The 18,354-nt window shown below is 58.0% G+C and overlaps 1 protein-coding gene across 7 annotated transcripts in view; it reads left to right on the forward strand.

Annotated features, from left to right (window-relative positions):
* The window catches only part of PPFIA4 (PTPRF interacting protein alpha 4), a 63,880-nt gene that overhangs the window by 23,169 nt on the left and 22,357 nt on the right, over positions 1–18,354 (forward strand). For all 7 annotated transcript variants that reach the window (XM_059487784.1, XM_059487786.1, XM_059487787.1 and 4 more), the window contains exons 2-9: positions 3,614–4,486; positions 12,939–13,040; positions 13,147–13,311; positions 13,830–13,904; positions 15,443–15,538; positions 16,065–16,286; positions 16,696–16,842; positions 16,936–17,074. In XM_059487784.1, the coding sequence (XP_059343767.1) occupies positions 4,250–4,486; positions 12,939–13,040; positions 13,147–13,311; positions 13,830–13,904; positions 15,443–15,538; positions 16,065–16,286; positions 16,696–16,842; positions 16,936–17,074 (1,183 nt within the window). In that variant the 5' untranslated portion in view covers positions 3,614–4,249. The remainder of the gene's footprint in view (positions 1–3,613; positions 4,487–12,938; positions 13,041–13,146; positions 13,312–13,829; positions 13,905–15,442; positions 15,539–16,064; positions 16,287–16,695; positions 16,843–16,935; positions 17,075–18,354) is intronic.

Consider the following 18,354-nt stretch of genomic DNA (forward strand, 5'->3'; position numbering starts at 1 on the left):
AGAGGGCCCTGGGCTGACTGTCCCCACCTGTCTGGGGCTCTCAGGCCAGGCCAGGGGGGCTTTGGCTGCTCTCTGGGGTGGTGGGAGGTCTCACCCTGCTCGTAGGGCTGCTCCAGCTGCAGGGGTTTGCCTTACACCTCTGTTGGTGTCCCTGGGGGTCCAGGACGAGTCAGTGCGGACACTCCAGGCCCTGGGCACAGAGGAGCTCGGGGTCACCAACGTTGCCTTGGCCAGGAGAGTTTTCACTGAGCATCCTCAGGGACAGGGCACAGAGGCTTTTGGGGACCAGAGGAATGGGATGAGTCCACCCTGGACCAGCTGTGTGAGATCCCTGTGATTCTGTGATCACCCTCCCCAGGCTGAGGGACCGGCTGTGCTCATCTCCCCATCTCCCTGCACAAGCACACAGGAATAACAGGATGTGACTGTGGGCAGGAGCAGGTTTGCAGTGAAACAAAACCCCCCAGAACAACTCGTGCACGAGCTCAACCATGGGGGAAGCAGAAAGAAAATCAGCTCTTGGATGTAAATCTGTGCCTCTTGCTGCACTGTGTGGGTCCAGCCCCGTGGGGTGTGGGAGGCTGCCATGGCCCTGCTGGAATTGGCATCTGCAGGGTCTCCTCATGGCAAGGGTGTCCCTCCTCTGCAGCCAGGATAAAATTCCATCCCAGCCTCGCTCAGGTCAGGTTTATGTCTTGGTCATTCCCTGCAGCATTTCCCTTCCCTGAGGGCTTGCAGGGCTCTTCCCTCTGTGCCTTGATTAATATCTCTTCATTCATCTGCTAATTTCTCCCGGTTCCCCACCAGCAGCTGTCTGGGGCCCTGCCCATGGGGCTCATTTTGCCATTCAGGTCGTGCTCGGGAGCTGCCAGACTGTGCCCAGCCTGGGTGTTCCCTCTCCATGCTCATCCCTCAGGCAGAGGCACAGCAGAGGAGGGGCCATGCAAGTCACCTCCTTTAGGCTTTGCACTCAAATTAACAGGGCTTAGCCCTGGGGTAGGACTGGTTTCTGCTCTTCTTGGCTCTAGATCTCCCTGGACTCTGGGACCTCTTAACCCCAGGAAAGCTGGCAGGGAGCCCCATGCCTGTCGGTGCCCCTGGGACTGTTCATTAGGGGCTGTAGAACTGGAAAGCGTTTTCCCTGCTGAATTACAGGGATGAGGCTCATGTCCAACTCAACCCAAGGAGAGCAGGGGCTGGAATGGTCCCTCACTCCATGCCTTTTCCTCCACCAGCCTTGTTTTTGTGGGATCCTGCCGGGATGGTGTCCTGGTTTAGGGCAAATTGGGGAGAAAACCTCCAAAAGGGCCCCCCCAGAAAGCAAACCCACACAGCCCCTCCCCTCAACTGGTTTGGGAAGGATTCCTCTGAAAGAAGTGGAGAGAACCTGTTTATTTAGTGGGCAAAGCACTCCCCAGCACAGAAAATGAACAACACCCGATGACAAAACTCAATCGCCACTCTGAAGAGATGACAAATTCAGAAAGTCTCTCCTGTTGATGCTCGCTCTGTTATCAATCCCTCTGGCACTGGGAAAGGCTGCTGCCCAGAGCAGGCCCCCATAGGCCACAAAGTGCAAGCTCTCAGTGCTCCCCAGGGCCCAGTCCAGAGCAGGTTTGAACAGTTCCAAGAAAAGGGAAAGGACAAAAGACAGTCCAGGGACAACTCTGCCTCAGCCAGCTAAACCAACTGAAAAGCAAAGGAGGGCCCTGCTCTGCTCTGTCAGGGCCCAGACAACACAGTGGAGTTCTGAGTTCCAGCAGCTTGTGGAGGAGTGAATCCAGTCCCTGATAACAAACTCTGTGCTTCTTCTTCTCCCCACCTTTGCTCTCAGAGCCAGTGTTGAAGGTACAGAATAGAATATCCAGCATTAACAGAATACATGACTGGGGATACATCCATCATAACCTCACCCTAGGACAGATGGGATGTCCTCAGTGCAGTTATCCCATGAATCCACAGTTATCCTGGTCATCCACATCCCAACAGCCCCTCCAAGCTTCAGGACAGTGTCACATATCCACAACAGGTTTTATCCCACTTGAGGATCCAACCTGTGAAGGGAGGGGAGGACGCCACCTGTGGGACAGCTCTGTCCTCCGTCCCCTGAAGCTGGCTCAGCATCACACAGGAGGCACAGTGAGGGGCTGCTGCTTTTCCCAGAGCCTCTCTATTTTTAGAGAGTTTTTTGTGTCAAACTTCCCCTCAGCTGATGAGCCAATGTCATCCAAAGAGCGGAGTTCTGATTCCCCTGCCCTGGCAGTGTCTGGTGTGACAAAGGCACCTCCTCACAAGTGTCACCTTTCATCAGGGCAGGTCCCTGCTGTGCCCCTGAGCTGTTGGGCACAAGAGCTTTCATCCAGCCCAAAGGGCCAGAACAGGCTGCTCTGGGCCAGGCCTGTGTGCAGGTCATTTTTATCCATGTGTGTGTGTGGGGGGGAGGGTTTGAAGGGGAAGTGACACAGAATCCCAGGCTGGTTTGGGCTGGGAAGGACCTTAAAGCCCATCCAGTCCCACCCCCTGCCATGGGCAGGGACACCTCCCACTACCTGAGGCTGCTCCAAGCCCCGTCCAACCTGGCCTTGGACACTTCCAGGGATGGGGCAGCCACAGCTTCAGATACATCCTCAGACCATATTCAGGCCTATGCTTGAGCATTTCTTCTGCAAAGTTTAACACTGGAGCAGGGCCTGCCCTGGAAGCAGCTCTAGAGCAGCGCTGCTCACCCTGGGCCTGCCATGTTGTGTTTTGCTGCTCAGCTTGAGCCCTGCTCATGATTTGTCCCCTGGCACAGATGGTGACCGGGCTGGGCAGGTCCCCATGGTGGCTGGGGTGGCAGTGTCACACTCAACCCTTACTGCTGGGGACCCTCACCTGGCTGCAGAGGGCTGAGGTTCCCCCACAGGACTGTGAATCCCCACCATGGTTTAGGGAAGGTGGGGCTGTGGGCTCCAGCATCAGCCCTGGGCTGGGTTCTCAGCTCCAGCCATGCTTTAATCCAGCCTATGTATTGCCCAAATGCCAGCTCTGCCTCTTCCCTCCAGCCTCTCATCTGTGGTGCTGGTGCTTGGTCAGGAATTTGGGGATGCTGCTGCCTTCATCCCATGGGAGAGGTTTGACCAAGGGAGGATGTGCTGAAGTTCAGTTGCCACTGAACAGCTGGGCCCAGCACATCTGTCTAGAGGAGGGGGGAACATTAATCCAATCATTCAACTCATTTGCTGCTGTGACTTCCTGCCAGGTTTGGGCTAAACTCAGCTGGAGCCTGATTATCTGCGAATTCCCTGGGGCTGGGGAACAGTGGGGGCACAGGGCCTTGGGCAGCCAGGAGTTCCACAGAGGGCATGGGATCCTGGCCCAGGATATGTGAATGCCAAGGACAGTTGCAGGATTTGGGTGCCAGGGTTGCTGTTTCCTGCAGCTTGGCACCATCCTGGATTTGGGGTAGTGGGTGCAGGAGGTACAACCTGGCACAGCCCATTCCTGTGGGTGCTGAGCCCACCTGGTGCAGCTCTCCAGGGTTTGATGGGGGGCAGAGGGGGCTGGGCAGGTCTCTGGGCATTCTGGGGCCAGCAGGAGGGATCTGATCTAATCTCTGTCCCCTCTGTCACAGGTCACTGCTGGGTGTTTGAAGAACTGTGATGCTCAACGGAGACATGCTTCCACGTCAGCAGTGACACCTCCTCCAGCTTTAGGGAAAACAGCCCATCCTCACCAGAGCCCCCTCAGCATGCCCAGGCAGCCCAGACATTCCCTGGACCCTCCCTGTGCTGGCTTGGGCTCTCCACTGGGACAAATCCTCAAGGATCTGTTTGTCCCCTTCTGAAAAGCCCGGACGCTGCAGCCCCTTGGAAAGGCATCAGGGAGGTGACACACGGGACCAGGAGAGGTGACACACAGGACTCAGCAGAGGTGACACACAGGATCCAGCAGAGGTGACACTTGTGACCCCAGAGAGGTGGCACATGGGACCCAGCAGAGGTGGCAGCAGGAGCCAGCAGTGACGAGCAGCAAGCGGGGCACTGGTGACTGCGAGGACCCTGTTGGTGCCCAGGACATCCCTGAACCCTGCTGCAGTGATGCCAGCTGCTGCTTAGCCCACAGGAGGAAGGGATGGGGAGTCCCCCTCCTTGAACCCCCCCTGTGCCCCCCTGTGCTGGCTCCCCTGGCCCTCGGGAGCCCGCGGTGATGTGAGTGTGCTGAGCACACCCCCAGCCCCGTCGGGAGCCTCTCCCAGCCCAGCCCAGCCATGATGTGCGAGGTGATGCCCACCATCAGCGAGGGGGACCCGCTGGGGCCCCCCCAGGGCTCGGAGGCGGACGCTGACTTCGAGCAGCTGATGGTGAACATGCTGGACGAGAGGGACAAGCTGCTGGACACGCTGCGGGAGACGCGCGAGACGCTGGCGGTCACCCAGAGCCGCCTGCAGGAGACGCTCCGGGAGCGGGACCAGCTCCAGAGGCAGCTGAACTCGGCCCTCCCGCAGGTGAGGACCTGCCCTGGCACCGTCCCTGAGGCACCCCAGGGGGATTGGATGTGGGGTTCAGCTCATGGCCCTGGGGGGGTTGCCTTGGTGTGACAGTGGTGATGCTGCCGCAGGTGTTGCATCTCATGTCAGCAGTAAATCCTGTGGGTTCTCTCAGGCCAAGCCACGACCAACTGGGATATCTCCCCTTCTCCTCTGTACCCTTGCTGGTCTTTGAGGAGGGTAGGAGTGCAGCGCCCCTGTCCTCAGGGCAATGGATTTGGAGAAGGGGCAAAGCCTCCCCAAGGACACCCCAGGGTGAGAGCAAGGCAGGGGACAGACAGAGAGCAAGGCTTCCTCTGGGGACAGTCAGTCTGCTGGGGGACAGCACCTGGGGAGCAGATATCTCATTTTGGGCAGCAGATCTGGCTTCCTGCCTCCAGTCAACTTCTTGGGGTGTCAAAAAGAGCTGAGCCCACCGTGGCACTTTAGATGGGGACATTAACCGTTCATCAATTGCTCTCCTTCCCCACTGTGCAGAGCAGCACCACTGCTGTCCCTTCCCTCGCCAGGAGGGCTCCTTTCCATCAGCCCCCTTTCCCAGTGGGGCAATGGGACTTCTGTGTCTCAATCTTGGTCCTGAGAGGGGACACTGGAGGCAGAGCTTGTGCGGGGTGGGGGCTGGCACATCTGAGGGAGCAGAGGACAGCGAGGCTGCCAGAGGCCCGTGCTCAGTGAGCAGCCCAGGGCTTGGGGAGTCAGGGCTTGCCTTGGGGCTTCTGCTGGTGCTCTGCTCCTGGTTCCTCCACCTGTAGGACCCTCTCCAGGTAGTCCAGAGGCCTGGTTTTGATTTCCACGAAGATATTCAGGCTAGAAGAGGGTGAGGTGGATGAATCCAGTGTCACAGGGCTGTGCAGGATGAGTGTGAGCTGCCCACCATCCCTGTGAGGTCTTTTGAAATAGCAGTGTCCCAGGGCTCAGAGTTGGGGTAACAGGGATCTGGGGGGGCTGTTGCTCTGCTCCATTGTGGGTATGCTGTGGGAGGAGCCCAACAGCCAAGGGAAGCAGGAGGCTTCAAATGTTTGCATCTGTTCTACCTCTGCAGTGCTGAAACCTGAGATCCTCCTTGCCTGGGTGTTGGGCTTTGGAGCACCTGAGAGAGATGGGAAATGGGTCAAAACTAGTGGCATGAGCCAAGACAGAGCTTGGGCTGTTGGCTGGCCAGCTCTCTGCATCCCTGCCTTGTCTGGATGGAGGAAAGCAGCTTGGGAACAGCTGCTCTATACTCAGAGCTCAGCTGGTCCTGGCTCTGCCCAAGATGCTGAGAGCAAAGCGCCCAACAGTGCTGCCCAGGAGCTCCTGGGGTCTCTGTGGATGAGTCTGCCTTCCTGAAAGAGTTGCTGAGATGTACCCAGCATCCAGTCTCGGCAGCACCTCCCTGTGCCGAGGGCTGGCTCCCTCTGCTCCCCGCTCTGAGAGAGCAAGCCGGGTCACCCTGCCGCTCTGCCCGCCCCAGCAGCATCCCGGATTAAGGGATGCGCGGATTTAGCCTCGGCTCCCGCTCCGGGGCCGGGCCTGGGAGCCTCGGGAGTGCTCGGAGCAATCTGGGTCAGCACTCGGGGCGGCCGGCAGCGCTGTGCCCGCTGCGTGCCCGCCGGGGGCTGCCCTGTGCCCCCTACTCAGGGCGGCCGGCAGCGCTGTGCCCGCTGCGTGCCCGCCGGGGGCTGCCCTGTGCCCCCTACTCAGGGCGGCCGGCAGCGCTGTGCCCGCTGCGTGCCCGCCTGGGGCTGCCCTGTGCCCCCTACTCAGGGCGGCCGGCAGCGCTGTGCCCGCTGCGTGCCCGCCTGGGGCCGCCCTGGCCCCTCGGCCCGGGCTGTGACTGGGGCGGCTCCCATGGGAATCCTCCGGAGCTCCCGCTGCCTCCCGGTCCCTGTGGGCAGGGGGCTCCGGCGCCCCCCGTGCTCTGCCCCGGACATGAGGGCTCGGCATGAACACGGGAAGCAAATCCAGAGGCGCTCACCTGCCCAATGGGATTAATGCCAGCATGTGCATGTACCAGGTAAGTACAAGGGACTGGGACGCTCGGGTCTGTCCCCAGGGCACTGGGGAGCATCCCATAAGTCTGTCCAGCCAGGAGTGGTAAAGGTGTCTCAGACCCCATTGGGAATGGGATGCAAGCTGGATTTCTGGGAGGACCCCTTCTTTGAGGGCAGGATTGGGCACCAAGGCTCATCAGTTGTGTCCCCTGGGTGCAGCCAGGCTGGGGATGCACTGCCTGCTGAGACTGGGGTGGGTGGCGTCTGGGGACAGGGCGCTCTGTACCGTCTCAGGGCACAGTGGCAGCTGGATGCTGCTGTGTCGGCATGGGATCCAAAGGGACAGGCTGGGAATGTGCATCTGGTGCATATCCAGGCACAGGGCAGGCAGGGAATGTTCCTGTCCAGGGCAAACCGCTTTGCAGGGATGCTCCAGGCGTGCTCCTGCATGTAGCTCCCATTGTCCCTTGCCTGTGCTGCATGGCTGAACATCCCCACTCCCAATCCATGGGGGCATCCCTCAGCCCCCAAAAGGCAGAACTCCAGGGCAATTTCCTGGGGAGACTAAGCTGCCTTAATGCTTCTTACATGGTTTATTTATTCATGTGGCAGTGCTGAATGTGACTTAATCGGGCTGAAAGCTCCAGCTCCAGCCCCCCTGTTCTGCAGGGAATTGGTGGCTGAGGACCGAGCCCTGAGCAGGTTCTGGGGGCTCTCAGCAGTCCCCCAAGGCCCTGGCTTTGCTCCCAGCTGCCTCCTGCCCAGCCCCAGCTCAGTTTCTCCTGGGGACAGGGATGTGACACTCAGGGGTCCCGGTGCATCCAGATGTGCTCCTAGTTCAGGGTCCTGTGTGGGATGGAGCTCCTCCCTGTCCTGCCATGGCTTGGGGGTTTGGCAGGAGTCCCTGTCCCCATCAGTGTCAGGGAGAGAACACACTCCCAGATTTCAGCAGGGCTGAGGGCTGTTGGCTGCCCATGGCCATGCAGACCTTCTGCAGTTCCTCCTTCCATGGAGCTCTGCTGCACCTTTGGTGCCTCTTGGGCTGCCTGTAGAGCTGAGAGCTGGCCTTTTTGGGGTGAGCAGACCCCCTAAGACTGCCCAACCTACCTGGAGGTCCCCCAGGAACCAGGGCAGATCCTGACATCAAACAATCACATAAAACTTCAAAGTATATCTCGAGTTTACTTGCAAAGACCAGCAGGTAAATGGGAACCTCAGGAGCCCCAGGTGGGGGAAAACACCCACCGGGAAAGACCCTTAAAGCATCTCCAGATTTTGGGAAGGATGGAGGGATCTGACAGCTGTGTTGGAGCTGGTTGTACTACAGGACTAGGATGCTGAGATGTTGGATTCCTGCTTGCCTGGCTGCACAGTGCTCCTCCCTGAGCAATCCCAGGTGGAAATACACATCCTGCTGAAGGGAGGACACTGATTCCCCATGGATGCTCTTGCAGAGCCCTGGTGTTGTATCCAGGAGGTCTGGGAGGTGCTGGTGTCCAGCGCTGGGGGTGGGTGATGGTCGAAGCCCTGGGTTTACCCAGCAGGATTTAATCTGTGTAATCCCATGCTACAACTGCTGGGGTTGTGTTTATCCCCTCATCTCTGTTTTGGGGCTTCCTCTTCATTCTGCTCCACTCCTGGGAGAGAAGAAGTGGGGTGGTGGGGCTGCCACATGGGCAGACAATGGATGGGACTGTCCCTCTCATGCCGAGTCAGCAGCGCATCCTTCCCACCCATCCCTGCCGCTCCCTCAGGAGCAATCTCTCCAATTAGGGGCTTTAAAATGCCATTAGTCCTACAGCTGGAGCTGCTTTGTCCCCAGGCTTGGTGCCTTGGAGCAGCAGCCGTGCTCCTGCCACAAACAGGGAATTTTGCTGCCTGTGGTGTGATCCTGCTGCATCCCTGTCTGTGCTGCAGATGGCACAGGGACAGAAACGGGGGCCTTGGGCTGAGGACTTTGGCATTCCAGCTTTCCCATGCTACAGGCCTAGGAGCATTCTCCCCCTGAGCTTCCTAAACCTCTCTGTGCTTTTCCAGCCATCTCCATGCTGCTGGTTCCTGGCCTGCCTCCAGCTCTTCCCTGTGCCTTCCCCCCTGATGCAGCCAAGGAGAAAAACCCCAAACCCCCAACATGCCTGGTGCTGATTAAAGATCCAAGTCCCAGTCCACAGCATCCCACTTCAACAGCTTGTGTGGTGCTCCAGGTCTCCCTCCCTGCTCTGAAAACAGCATCTCTATATCCCGCTCCATACTTCCATCCTGCTCCATCCTTCCATCCTGCTTCTTCCCTCCATCCTGCTCCATCCCTCCATCCTGCTCCATCCCTGCGTCCTGCTCCATCTTTCCATCCTGCTCCATCCCTCCATCCTGCTCCCTCTCACCCCAGGACTTGGGGCCAAGCCCAGTCAGTCACTTGGTGGAGGTTTGGTTTTAATCCAAACTGGCCCCTTCCTGAAGTGCTGGGCTTGCAGGGTTCCTGGGGACTCTCAGGCTGTGTTTTTCCACCCTTGGACTGGAGATCAGGCACCTCTCCTTCACTTTCTAATCTGTTTATAGGCGTCCCTGCTTAGTCACAGAGCTTATCAGAGCATGGCAGGCACCTCTGCCTTGTCTCGGAGACTCCTGGCCATGGCCAGGGCAGAGGAAAATCATCTGAATCCTCTTTATGTCCACTTTGCTGGGATGGAGGGCCAGGGCACACCTGTGGATGGGGATGGAGGCTGCACTCCACAGTGCAACACTGCAGCCATGAGCTGGGACAGCTTGTCATGGTCCCCAGCTTGCCTGGTGCCCACCAGTGACCCAGAGCAAGGTGGCAATGTTGGCATCTGGCACAGCCAGGGCTGAGGGAGGTGGCTGCAAACGGGAGCTGCAGTGGTTTATTCCTATTTTTTATTCCCAAGGCATCATACTCGGGCCCTGTGTACTTGGCTGACCTCACTGCTGGCCTGGCTCGCCGCAGGGCTGTTGCTATTTTTGATGTAAATGTTCATTTTTGCAGCTTTCCCTGAGGGGGGACAGTGACCGAGGGCTCTTTGATTTGCCATGGGGTGCTCCAGGCCTGGCACAGGATGTGGGACACAGAGCACAGGATGCAGGCAGCATTCCTGTCGGGATGAAGGGCTGGGAGAGGGGCAGCCCTGGGGGAGGGCTGGTGGCAGCTCTGTGCTGTGCCCACCCTGGCTGTGACCTGCTGACCGCCTGTGCTCTGGGCTGGCCACAGCAGGGGCTGCCTCTCTCTCCAGAGGATTTGCTCCCTTTTAATCCCCTCTTTCAGGATGAAATCCTGATTGCAGAAGCATCTGTACAGCCTGGCCACCACAGCAAGGGAATGCAGGGAGAGGAGGCTGGATGCTGGTGATCTCTGTCCCCAGCTCTGGCTGTCCCAGGGTGCTGGTGATCTCTGTCCCCAGCTCTGGCCATCCCTCCCTGGGTGATGGTGATCTCTGTCCCCAGCTCTGGCCATCCCTGTCCTCTTGCTGCCTCAAATGCCTTGTCCCACCCATCCCACGCTGTCCTGCTCTGTTCACTCCCATGGGAAGAGCATCTGTGTCCACAGCCAGTGTCCCCTTCCAGCCACGGGGCAGAAGAGAGGCTTTGGATCCTCAGGGTCCTGGCCTGCTGCTGGAAAAGCCCAGAGCTGATGCATCTCCCACGTTTTCAGCTCAGGCTGCTGGGAGCCATTCCCAGGGCCATCCCGGTGCCAGGATGCTTTTCCCAAGCTCCTGGAGCCCTGCCGCCTGTCTCTCAGCGTGTGGAGGGACTGGGGGAGTGACAGATCCCTGAATCTGTGGCGATGCACAGGCACCTCTCTGGCACATCTCCTGCTGCTGTCTGCTTGCCGGCATTCCCAGCCCGGCTCTAATCCGCAGGGATGCTCGGGAGCTGCTGGCAGCGCTTGCATAACGCACGGAACACGCACGTGTGCCTGCGCCGGGCCTGATGCCCTGAGCCCATCAGGATTAGGATCGGGATCGGGATCAGGGTCGGGATGGCATGGGGATTGGAATCGCACTGGGATTGAGATCGGGATCGCACCGGGATCAGGATCACACTGGGATCACACTGGGATCAGGATCGCACCAGGATCAGGATCGGGATCAGGATCACACTGGGATCTGGATTGGGATCACACCGGGATTGGGATCAGGATCGCACTGGGATCAGGATCGGGATCACACCGGGATTGGGATCACGATTGCACTGGGATCCGGATTGGGATCGCACCGGGATTGGGATCGGGATTGCACTAGGATTGGGATCAGGATCGCACCGGGATCGGGATCGGGATCACACCGGCATCCCACTGGGATCAGGATCAGGATCGGGATCGGGGTCGGGATCGCACCAGGATCAGGATCAGGATTGGGATCGGGGTCGGGATCGCACCGGGATCAGGATCGGGATTGCACTGGGATTGGGATCAGGATTGGGATCAGGATCGGGATCGGGAACAGGATCGCACTGGGATTGGGATCAGGATTGCACCGGGATCGGGATCACACCAGCATCACACTGGGATCAGGATCGGGATCAGGATCACACTGGGATCAGGACTGGGATCACACTGGGATCACACTGGGGTCAGGATCAGGATCGGGATCACACCGTGGTCCCAGCGCCGGGCAGGGCACAGCTCCAGGAAGGGCTGGGCTGGCACGGTGGAATCCCACTGGAGCTGGGCCTGCCGAGGGTTCCCTGTGCTCTGGGGGCTCTGGGATGGTCCCAGAGCAAGGATGGAATGGGGCATGGCAGAGGTTAGTGACAAGGTTTGGGGTGTTGTGACAGATCTGGGGGAGAACTGGTGGGGAGAAGGGTGATAGGATGATCCCAGGGCTGGAGGGATCCCTGGGGAAGGGATGGGGCCAGGATTGGAGCGGTCCCTAAGATGGGATGGGAAGAGGGAAAACTGCAAGGCTGGAGTGGTCCCTGGGGAATGGATGGAGCAGGAAGGGGTCTGGGAAGGAACTGGGGACCTCAGGCCCTGGGGCAATGCCAGGGCAGGGGTATGGAGCAGGAGTGTGGGGTGGCAGCTGCCTAAGGCAGGTGACAGGCAGGAAAGCAGCTGTTTGTGGGATCAGTGATTCTTTCCCCTCACTGCAGCCTGCTCAGGTCCTGTCCCACTGTGGGGGTCTCAACTGCACCAGTGGCTCCACCATCCCCACCAATCCCAGGCTACAAACCCCAGCAGTGGGACAGGTTTGGGAGGGAAGGGAGAGGGAAAACCTGGCTGGGGCAAGCAGATGTAAAAGCTCAGGATTTCTCAGAGCTTCAGCTGTCACAGGAGGTTTCACTTGGAGCTGAGCAGAGCATTTGGTTCAGCCTAAGCCTCAATGCTTTGCTTCAGTTTGAAGGGGTTTTATTTGGTAAACCTGAAAATTCAAGTGAAAAAGAATTTCATGCTGTAAAGCAGCTCTCAACCCCCTTTTGAAATTTGGTTTGTTAATGCTCCATCAAATCCTTCTTGGCTTCTTCTGAAATCCTTTGCCTTTTAAAATTCTTTCCAACACTGAACATGGTGTGAATTCATGGCATGTTCCTGCATTTGCATTTCTCACCCTAAGAAATCCCAGCTGCAAAACCTCACTTAGGCCTGGCACCACTGAAGAGACACTGGGAGCAATGGGAGGTGCTCCTGGGCTCACCCAGGTGCTTGTGTTCCATTTCCTATGGGAAAGGGAACCCTCCTGCATCCAAGGGACTTCAAAGTGAATTTCCCTTTCCCTCCAACACAAGTGTGATTGTGGCTTTCATCCTGTCTTGAGGGATGTGCTGGGTGTGCAGCATTTCTTTGGCATTGCTCTGGGCTTGGCTCTTCCTTGCTGGCTGTCACATCCCTGGAGGAAGCAGTGGCAGCAGCAAGAGCTGGTGGCACCTGGCTGTCTCCTGCTGTGCCCCATCCCTCTCAGCTGGGACTCGGGACCTGGGGGTGCCCCATATGCAGCTCACTGATGCTCCACATGCTAGACTGAGGCAGCAACCTCTTTTTTGCAAGGAAGTTTTGGATGATTCCAGATCCTGAGGCCATGGCAGAGGCTGGCTCAGGGCCAGGGGGCTCATCCTGACCAGCCGTGGCTTTGTGGTGAGTTTTAGCCTGATGGGATGCTCCAAGGTGGGATCTGCATCCAGGGGACAGTGGGAATGGGAATGTGCTGGTGGTCTTCACTGGGATGCTTTAAATGCCATCCACCACCTCTGCAGCTGTAGAACAGCTTCTTGTGCCATTGGACATCAAGTGGGATAAATCTTGAGCTGCTGTGTTCTCCTTGTCCAGAGCATGAGGGAAGCCAGGAATAAATCCCCTCCTGGCCTGGCTGTGCCTCTCTACTGGTTTCTCCACATTCCCTCGGTGCTGCCCTGGTTGGGTTTGGATGGAAATGCTGTGCTGGAGGTCCAGCAGTGCTGACTCCCCCATGCCCTGTCGCTGCTCTCCGCAGGAGTTTGCGACGCTGACGCGGGAGCTCAGCGCCTGCCGGGAGCAGCTCCTGGAGAGGGAGGAGGAGATCTCAGAGCTGAAAGCCGAGCGCAACAACACCCGGGTAAGCCTGGGGACCCTGCTGGGGGCCCTCAGCCCTGGCACTGTGGGGGCCCCGGAGCTGCTGGGCCCCTCCTGGCAGTGACAGCCCCTCTGTCATCCCCCTGCAGCTCCTGCTGGAGCACCTGGAGTGCCTGGTGTCACGGCATGAGCGCTCCCTCAGGATGACCGTGGTCAAGCGGCAGGCCCAGTCACCATCTGGGGTGTCCAGTGAGGTCGAGGTGCTCAAGGCACTCAAGTCGCTCTTTGAGCATCACAAGGCACTGGATGAAAAGGTGGGAAAGCTGCTGGGACCTCTCCTGCTCAGAGTTCCTTCTCCCACCCCTCCACTCCCTCCCTGCTACTGTGTGTTGTTAAGGTGACATGGGGGCACTCAGCAGGAAAGTCTTGGATATCCCAAAGCTGCAGTGAGGAGCTGCTAGGGCTGCCCAGTGTATCCTCTGGGTTTGAGGCTGTTGGGGACAGGGAACTCCCCCAGGTCACTCTCGGGGTGGTGGCATTTGACACCCTGGGTCAGTCTTCATTGTTCCTCCTCATTCATTCACCCCAAGCATCTCCTTCCTCTGCTGGGAGACCTCTCCAGACTGTTCTGGCCATAGAGGTCCAAGAATTGACTCAGCCTGTTTTCTCCAACACAGTTTAACCCCCTGTGATGGCCTGGATGATCCTGAACCTGTGAATCCACCTGAGCCTGGCTGTCAGTCTAACAAACAGGCCTGGGAGCATGCCTAAATCCTGGCCACCCTCATCCTGGATCAATAACAGCCTTTCCCATTGTTTCACTCACCTGCAGGTGAGGGAACGCCTGCGTGCAGCCTTGGAGCGCGTGGCCACCCTGGAGGAGCAGCTCGTGGATGCCCATCGGCAGGTAAGGGATACATGGGCACCTGCTGGGCTGGGGATGCTCCCCATTACCTTGGGCAGTTCATGTGGTATTTGCATTTGGTCAGGTTCTTTGTAAGGCTTTTGTTCTAAAATTGCTGTTTACTTGAAGGTTTGTCTGTGTTTAAGGAAACCTTGGAAAGATTCTGAGAACTGTTTGTCTCACAGGTGACATTTCCCTGTTGTTTGCTGTTTGGAATTCATGTCACTGACAAAAACAGTCTGAATCTGAATCATTCCAGGGGGCTGAGGGTGATGTGGGATTTGCCCTGACTTGGCAGAGACCCAAACCACACTGCTTCAAGCACCTCATCTTGCATCCCCCATCTTCTTCCCTGCTGGAGTCCTGGGGTTGGGAGTTTGCTGTCCCCAACCTCCAGCCGTGGTCATCTCAGAATCCCAGACTCATTTGGGTGGGAAGGAACCTTAAAGCCCATCTCATGTCACCCCCTGCCATGGGCAGGGACAGCTTCCACTATCCCAGCTTACCCCAAGCTCTGTCCAACCCAGCCTTGGACACTTCCAGGGATAAAGTGATCTTGAAGAGACATGAACTCTGTTTCCCTTCCTGGAGTTTATGCCCAGCCACTAGTCCCAAAAGGAAGGAGCCATTCTACAGCCTCTGCTGGCCAAATTTTGCTCCTCTTTCCAGTTCCCAGGATAAGTCTCATGGTATTTCCCAGGCTCCCAGGCCCCTCTCCTTTCAGGGACCATTCCCCACTCTCGCCTATCAGAGCAGGACACAGTGCCAGTGTCTACCCCCTTCTCCTGCTGCACTGGGTTCAGAATCTGTGTGGCTGTAAACCAGTGAAATGAGCTGGGAGGGAGCCCTGGGCTCACCAGGAAAACCTTCCTCAGTACTGAGCCTTCCCAGCACCTCTGACTTCCTCTCTCTTAGAGTCGTGGAATCATTAAAGCTGGAAAAGCCCCCAGCCTTTGACCAAACACCGCCATGCCCACTGAACAATATTGTGAAGTTTCACATCCACTTGTTTTTTGAACACTTCCAGTGATGGTGACTCCATCACTGCCCTGGGTAGTTGTGCCAGGGCCTGACCACCCTTTCAGTGAAAGATTTTTTCCTGATGTCCCACCTGACCCTCCCCTGGCATAGCTTGAGGCCCTTTCTTCTTGTCCTGTCCCTTTGTGCCCTGGGAGCAGAGCCTGACTGCCCCTCACCCTGGCTGCCCCCTCCTGTCAGGAGTTGTGCAGAGCCAGGAGGTCCCCCCTGAGCCTCCCTTTCTCCAGGCTGAGCCCCTGCAGCTCTCTCAACCACTCTTGGTGTTCCAGTCCCTTCCCCAGTTCTATTCCCTTCCCTAAACACACTCCAGCCCCTCAGTGTCTTCCTGGACTGGGAGGCCCAGAGCTGCCCCAGGATTCCAGCTGTGCCCCCAGCAGTGCCAGCTCAGGGCTGTTCCTCACCTGCTCCCTCTGGGCCCCCCAGCCACGAGCAGGACTGTGGCAGGGAGCTGGTGCCTCAGCTCCTGCTGTCCCCGGTGCTGATCAGGTCCCTGTTCCCTGCAGGTGGCAGCTCTGCAGCAGGGCTCTGCCCGGGAGCCGGCAGCGGGCGAGCGCGAGGACAGGGAGCCCAAGGAAGCAGCACCCAAACTTCCATGGAAGGTGAGAGCCCAGCAAAGCCCTGCTCTGACCCTGCTCAGGGAGGCTGTCATTTCTCCCACCTCCCTGATGCTGGCTCCAGGGTGCTGAAAGCTGTTTTCCCTCTCCTCTGGGTCCAGCCCCATGGGAAATGCCTGTTCCTGGTGGGTACAGGCCATTTCTGAGGGGGTGCACTGAATTTGTGCTTGGGTGCTCCAAGGGGTTCTGCTTCCCAGAGATCACAGAATGGTTTGTATGGGAAGAGACCTTAAAGGCCATCTTGTTCCAACCCCCATCATGGGCAGGGATATCTTCCACCAGATGCTCTGGTGGAAGAGCATCAGCCACCCCTATTCCATCATTCCTGTAAGCATCCCCATCCCTGGCTTGTGGAGGCTGTTGATGGAGGTCTCAGAGCCCCCTGTCTCCACTTCCACCCCTTCACTGCATCCCTGCAGGGCCACATTCTCACTCTGAGTAGCTGCAGGCAATGCCACAGCCTGGGAGCTTTGGAGCATCCCAGTATCCACCTCCCTCTGGTGCCTTGCAGCGTCTCTCCAATGGCTCCGTCCACCCGGACGACGAGGCCGGGCGGGTGGTGGAGCTGCAGGAGCTCCTGGAGAAGCAGAATTTTGAAGTGGTCCAGGCCAAGGAACGAATCTCTGCCTTGGCTGCCAGCGTGGCTGAGCTGGAGGAGGATTTGGGCACTGCCAGGAAGGATCTGATCAAATCTGAGGAGATGAGCAGCAAGTACCAGAGAGATCTCAGAGAGGTGAGTGAGTCCCTGTCCCCTTGCACTGCCCAGCCTAGGGCAGAGACCTCACAGCTGTGTCCACTGGGTTGGGAGGGGATTGGAACTCCTGTTATGTGCAGGATGTTCTCTAAAAGAGGCCGCTGCCTTTGGGAAATTGTCCCCAAGTCCATCAGCAGGACTTCCCTGAGGTTACAGACAGGCTCTCAGGTGTGCAGCACACCTGGGGCAGTGACCTGTGTCCTCTCTAGAAGGTTTTCCTGTGATTGTTTGACTCTCCCTTCATCACTGTCCCATTCTGCTGTCCCTCATTCCCATGTCAAGGGGGCTTTTCCCTTCCCTTAGACTCGGGGTGTCCCAGGCTTGAAGGAGCTAGATGGCCAAAAATGCTGTCACAGAGCAGGATGTGACAGCCCCATTGCTTCCCCAGGCCCTGGCACAGAAGGAGGACATGGAGGAGAGAATCACCACGCTGGAGAAGCGGTACCTGGCAGCCCAGCGAGAGGCCACCTCCATCCATGACCTCAATGACAAACTGGAGAATGAGTTGGCCAACAAGGAGTCCCTGCACCGCCAGGTACTGGCCCTGAGTGTCCCCTTGCCCGGGGCTGGGGCAGGAGGGGTGCTGGGTGGGCCATGCCCGGGTGGCACACACCCTGCTGTCCCGCAGTGCGAGGAGAAGGCGCGGCACCTGCAGGAGCTGCTGGAGCTGGCCGAGCAGAAGCTGCAGCAGACAATGAGAAAGGCAGAGACGCTGCCCGAGGTGGAAGCCGAGCTGGCCCAGCGCATTGCTGCGCTCACCAAGGCAAGTGGCAGGGCTGGGGCCGGGCTGCAGGGGCTGGGCTGGAGCTGCTGGGGACGGCAGAGACCAGAGGGAATGGGAGGAAAGGGATCGGGGAGGGATCCGAGAGGGAGGGCAGGGGTCGGAGAGGGAGGGCAGTGCTGGGACCAGGGGAGGAGCTGGGTCTGGCTGCCCCCTTGTATTTGTCCAGGTTTAGAGCAAATTTGGGGAAGAATCCCCCAAAGGAGCTCCGGTGGGAAAAGCAGATCCAATCGGCCCCTCCCCCCAACTAGTCCGGGAGGAAAAAATACCTCCGTGGAGAAAGGTGGAAAAAACCTGTTTATTAAACAATAAAACCAAAACAATATCAAACAATGAGACCCCTTGCCACTCTAAAAGAGATGACAAACTGAGAAAACCCCGTCCCTGGGTTGCAGCTCACTCAGTCTCTGATCAGTCCCTCCGGTGCTGGAATTGTCGCAGGCCAGGCCCGGCCCGGTGGGCCACAGCTGCAGCTGCCGGTGCTCTCCTGGGTGTTCAGTCCAGAGCAGTTTCAAGAGGTCCAAAGAAAAGAAAAAAACACAGTCCAGGGAACTTCTTTGCCTCGGCTAGCTAATGCTAACTGAAAAGCAAAAGAAGAGCTCTGTCCCACTGTCTGTCCATAGACAACAACAGTTCAGGAGGAGGAATGTGGAGGAGTGAGAGCAGTGTCTGGAGGAAAAAAAAACTGCACTTCTCTCCCCCCTTCACTCTCTGCAATAAGTCTTAAAGGTGCAAAACTTTCTATTCAGCATAAACAGAACAAGATGATTTGGGATAAAAGCATCATGCAGCCAACCCAGGACACCCCTGCAGCCATGGAGCCCCTGGCAGCCCAAGGCATCCCACTCTGCTTCCCAGCTGTGGCCTTTCTGTCCCCTTGTCCCCCACTGCTGCAGGGACAAGGCACTGCCTTTAAAGGACACCTCAATGTGTCCTGCACATGAAGGGTTTGCTCCCTTCCCTTGGCCCCTTTCTCCAAGGCAGGGATGGCCCTGTCCGTGTGGATGCCCTTTGGCTTGGGTGAGACCACTCTAAGATGAGGAGAAAGAGGAAGCACCAGGCTGGATTTTGGAGGGGGCAGGCCTGGAGGGAGGAATGGATGCAGCCATCCCTGCCCTTCCTGGGTTCTGGAATGGTGTTTAGGCTCTCACAGAGCACCTCCAGCTCCTGTCACCGTGCCAGCAGGGCCAGTTTGGGCTCACAGGGAGCCCTGCAGGGATGCAGGCAGCGGGAGAGAGCCCTGCATCCCAGGAAGGACTCAGATGC

This window comes from Ammospiza nelsoni, chromosome 23 (assembly GCF_027579445.1).
Source record: "Ammospiza nelsoni isolate bAmmNel1 chromosome 23, bAmmNel1.pri, whole genome shotgun sequence".
Lineage (NCBI taxonomy): Eukaryota > Metazoa > Chordata > Aves > Passeriformes > Passerellidae > Ammospiza > Ammospiza nelsoni.